General features: G+C 45.0%; 1 protein-coding gene across 1 annotated transcript in view; it reads left to right on the top strand.

Annotated features, from left to right (window-relative positions):
• The first annotated feature begins 481 nt into the window (after positions 1-481).
• Positions 482-3,333, top strand: part of LOC125036106 — a 3,311-nt gene continuing 459 nt past the window's right edge. The window contains exons 1-4 of the mRNA XM_047628515.1: positions 482-660; positions 1,241-1,475; positions 1,750-1,872; positions 2,485-3,333. The exon at positions 2,485-3,333 is cut by the window's right edge and continues 459 nt beyond it. Of these exons, the coding sequence (XP_047484471.1) occupies positions 1,247-1,475; positions 1,750-1,872; positions 2,485-3,209 (1,077 nt within the window). The 5' untranslated portion in view covers positions 482-660; positions 1,241-1,246 and the 3' untranslated portion in view covers positions 3,210-3,333. The remainder of the gene's footprint in view (positions 661-1,240; positions 1,476-1,749; positions 1,873-2,484) is intronic.

Genomic DNA, 3,333 nt, shown 5'->3' with positions numbered 1-3,333 from the left:
ATGAATGTGAGGGTTGATAACATGATAACAATGGTAATTAATTATAAGATTGATGATAATGGTAGCAATAATAATAACTTTATTAATGATGGTGATGATGATGGTGATGGTGATGGTGATGGTGATGATGATGACGATGACGATGACGATGACGATGACGATGATGGTGATGAAGATGATGATATTAATAACAACTTTAATAGTCGAATAGTAATAGGAATAACTAAAAAGGATAATAATAAGAGACAATAACATTAACAACGCTATCAACAATAACACCAACGTCAGCAAGAGCTAAAACGTAACAGTAAAACAAAAACAACAGTATCAGTGATAATGATTATATCCGGAAAAGAATCATGCTTCTATAAACCTAAAGGGAAGGGGGGCAGGGGAGAGGGGAGAGGGGGGGGGGGGGCACGATCTGTTCTCTGATAACCAGCTGGATATAAATGGAGTGGCATTAACCAATCTGTTTTTCTTCTATCAAGATCTACCCGCAGATACAGGCCTCCCTCTCTCTCGCTCCCATTCTCTCTCTCTCTCTCTTCCTCACACTTTGTTTTTCTACCAAGGTGTTTGTATAACTTGTTTCATTGGAATTGTTTCGGAATCTCGGATCTGGCTGCCTCGCTGCTTCGAATAACTCATCGGTCAAAGGTAATATTCTGGTGGGTTTGCGTGAATGTGCATTTCTCGAATTCGGTGATATTGCGATAATGTGAAATGTTTGTGCATTACTGTTTTATGGAGATGAGCATAGTGGTGTTGAGAAGGCTAATCATTTTTTTATACAAATTCGTTACGGAAGGAATCAATTTGAATTTTTAAAAAGACGTAACGGTAAGCAACATCAACAGTGTTACGCGTATCTATTTTAACAACAATAGCGCCTGTACCAACAATAACTACAGTAACAATGCCTAATAACGGTTATACGAATGCCAAAACAAACACCTTCCTTGTTGCTGTAGTAAAATGACTAAGGAGACGGCCAAAAGTGTCGTCTCATTTCTTTTAATAAATCTCCGAAGAAGACATAAGCACTGGAAACCGAAATTGCAGCCTCACTTTCCTTAATACGCCGTCGTGCTTAGAATTCTCAGTGTTGGTGAATGAGAGTGGTTGTCATACGTGCTAAAGTGTTAGTGAAATAACACAATAACCAAGATCACTAGACACAACTCTGTCTAGCGATCTCGATACTAACACGCTAACGCTCTCCCTCCGTCTCCGGCAGGTCGCCATGCCGCCATCTTTCACCGACGTCCCGATGGACCTGTCTATGAAATCGCGTCGGAAGCTCCGCCTGGAGGAGTTCCTTCGCCAGAACCTAGACGAAGCTCCCGCCGGGCGCGTGATCGAGTGGGTGGACCGTGCCAAGGGCATCTTCAGGATACTGTGGACTCACCAGAGCTCGGGGGCATTCACACACGACGACGCTGCTCTGTTTCGCTACTGGGCTCTTGCCAGGGGTGAGTTTTTAGGCGCCGTTGCTTCAGGATTATCGTATTTAATTACTGCATTTACCCTGTAGCTACATTTACTTTCCCGGTGGTATCATTTTTTTGTCTTCTGTATTTTTTTTTTTTTTTCACTATCTGCACATAGTCTGGATTCGTTAGCCCCCAGTTTAACATTAGATTATATATTCCAAACATTTCTTCTTTAAACCCCCAAAATCATCTATACAGAACCTCAGACGTTAAGAAAAGCATTAATGAACCTCTCCTTCCTCCCCACCCTCAGGAAAACCCGCCAACCTGTCCTCAGTAGAGTTAAAGCAGAGTCTGAGGATGGCCCTGAATAAATCGCCTTCAGTAGAACGCATAGAGAGGACACACGATGAATACCGATACTTCAGGTTTACAGGTGAGTTAAGTTCCCTTCCTCATTTTCACAGAATTATCTCTACATAAATATTTCTATCTCATCATTTGATATTCATATGTTTTCATCATATCAGGGAATGAAAATCTGCCTCTATATAAGTACGACTGATTAAAACTATATCACATGACAATCAATCTAAATATGAAGTGCTGTAATACTAGAAACAAAAGTTATCACAAAAAGGAAATTTAGAGCCTTCAGAATATGCTTACGAAAACTGTCAACAAAGTGTTAGGCATGATTACAGGATTATTTATATCTGTAGATAATAAAAGTGATATGGCCATGTTGAGATAGCTTGATTTTATTAAGTCACATGTCGCAACAAAGCTAAAGTCACTCAGATTTGGCTTATCAACATCAGTGCATTGTGGGTGTGTGTGAGTGAATTTCCGTGTGCCTGTGCGTGTGTTTGTGTGTGTGTGTGTTTGCGTGTGCGTGTGTGTGTGTTTGCGTGTGTGTACTTTGTTTGCGTCAGTGTATGCATGTTTGCGTGCGCGTGTGTGTGTATGTGTATGTGTGCGTTGGTCAGTCAGCTCTAGGGAACGTGCGCTGGCAAACCTATACTAAACGTGACCCCCCCCTCCCCAGCGTGGTCATCGGCCGAGTCCCCTTCTCGCTCTGCCTCCGACGCCACCTCGCAGCCCTACGACGTCGCCCCCGACTTCGCCTGCTCTAGCCCCAAGGCCCGGAAGCTGCAAGACCCCGAGGACTGCCTCCCGCCCACGAGGGAGCATCGGCCTCTCCTCAGGGAACTTCTGACCCAGCCTGACCCGACCTCCTACGACCCCTACTACTCCAGGAAGGTCGTCAGTCCCCCTGCCAGCACTTCGTCGAGTGAGGAAGCGCTGTCGTGGTATTCCGTGGCCGAAGATACGACTCCGCGATACGCCTTGAAACATCCTACGACCTATCCTGTACGCGACAACCCCAGTCCGTTCGAAATGGACGACTATTTCGTCCAACGCGTTCCCACGAAGGACGACCCCCCGCAAAGAAGCATCGCCTTGCGCACCGACCTTTACGACCCGACCTCCAGAAACGAACCCTACCACCTGTACCTGCACGGCCACAGCTACGACCTCGGCGAGAAACAGAGGCGCTACGACCCCTGGACGGCTTACTCGGCGCGCGAGGCGAGTGACCTGCAGTACGCGGTTCCGTCGCTGGGCGATTGCCTCCCAGCTGGCTACGAATACTACCCGAGTTTGTATTCCAGCAATTTCCCCTCCGCCTCCCCGAGCCTTCGTGGAGAGCGCTCCCAGCTTTTTAACAATTTTATGAAATTACAGGACAGTTATATGCTAACGAGATAACGTTGCCCTAAACGAACTATGTTTGTATCATTGTTGTATATATACGTTTTGAATCAATTAAAAAAAAAAAAAAGTGAATCTAATTATAAAGTTGTTGTTACAGTATTACTCTTTCTAAGGTGAC

The sequence above is a fragment of the Penaeus chinensis genome, chromosome 20, assembly GCF_019202785.1.
Source record: "Penaeus chinensis breed Huanghai No. 1 chromosome 20, ASM1920278v2, whole genome shotgun sequence".
Taxonomy (NCBI): domain Eukaryota; kingdom Metazoa; phylum Arthropoda; class Malacostraca; order Decapoda; family Penaeidae; genus Penaeus; species Penaeus chinensis.
This window is presented reverse-complemented; position numbering and strand designations above follow the sequence as displayed.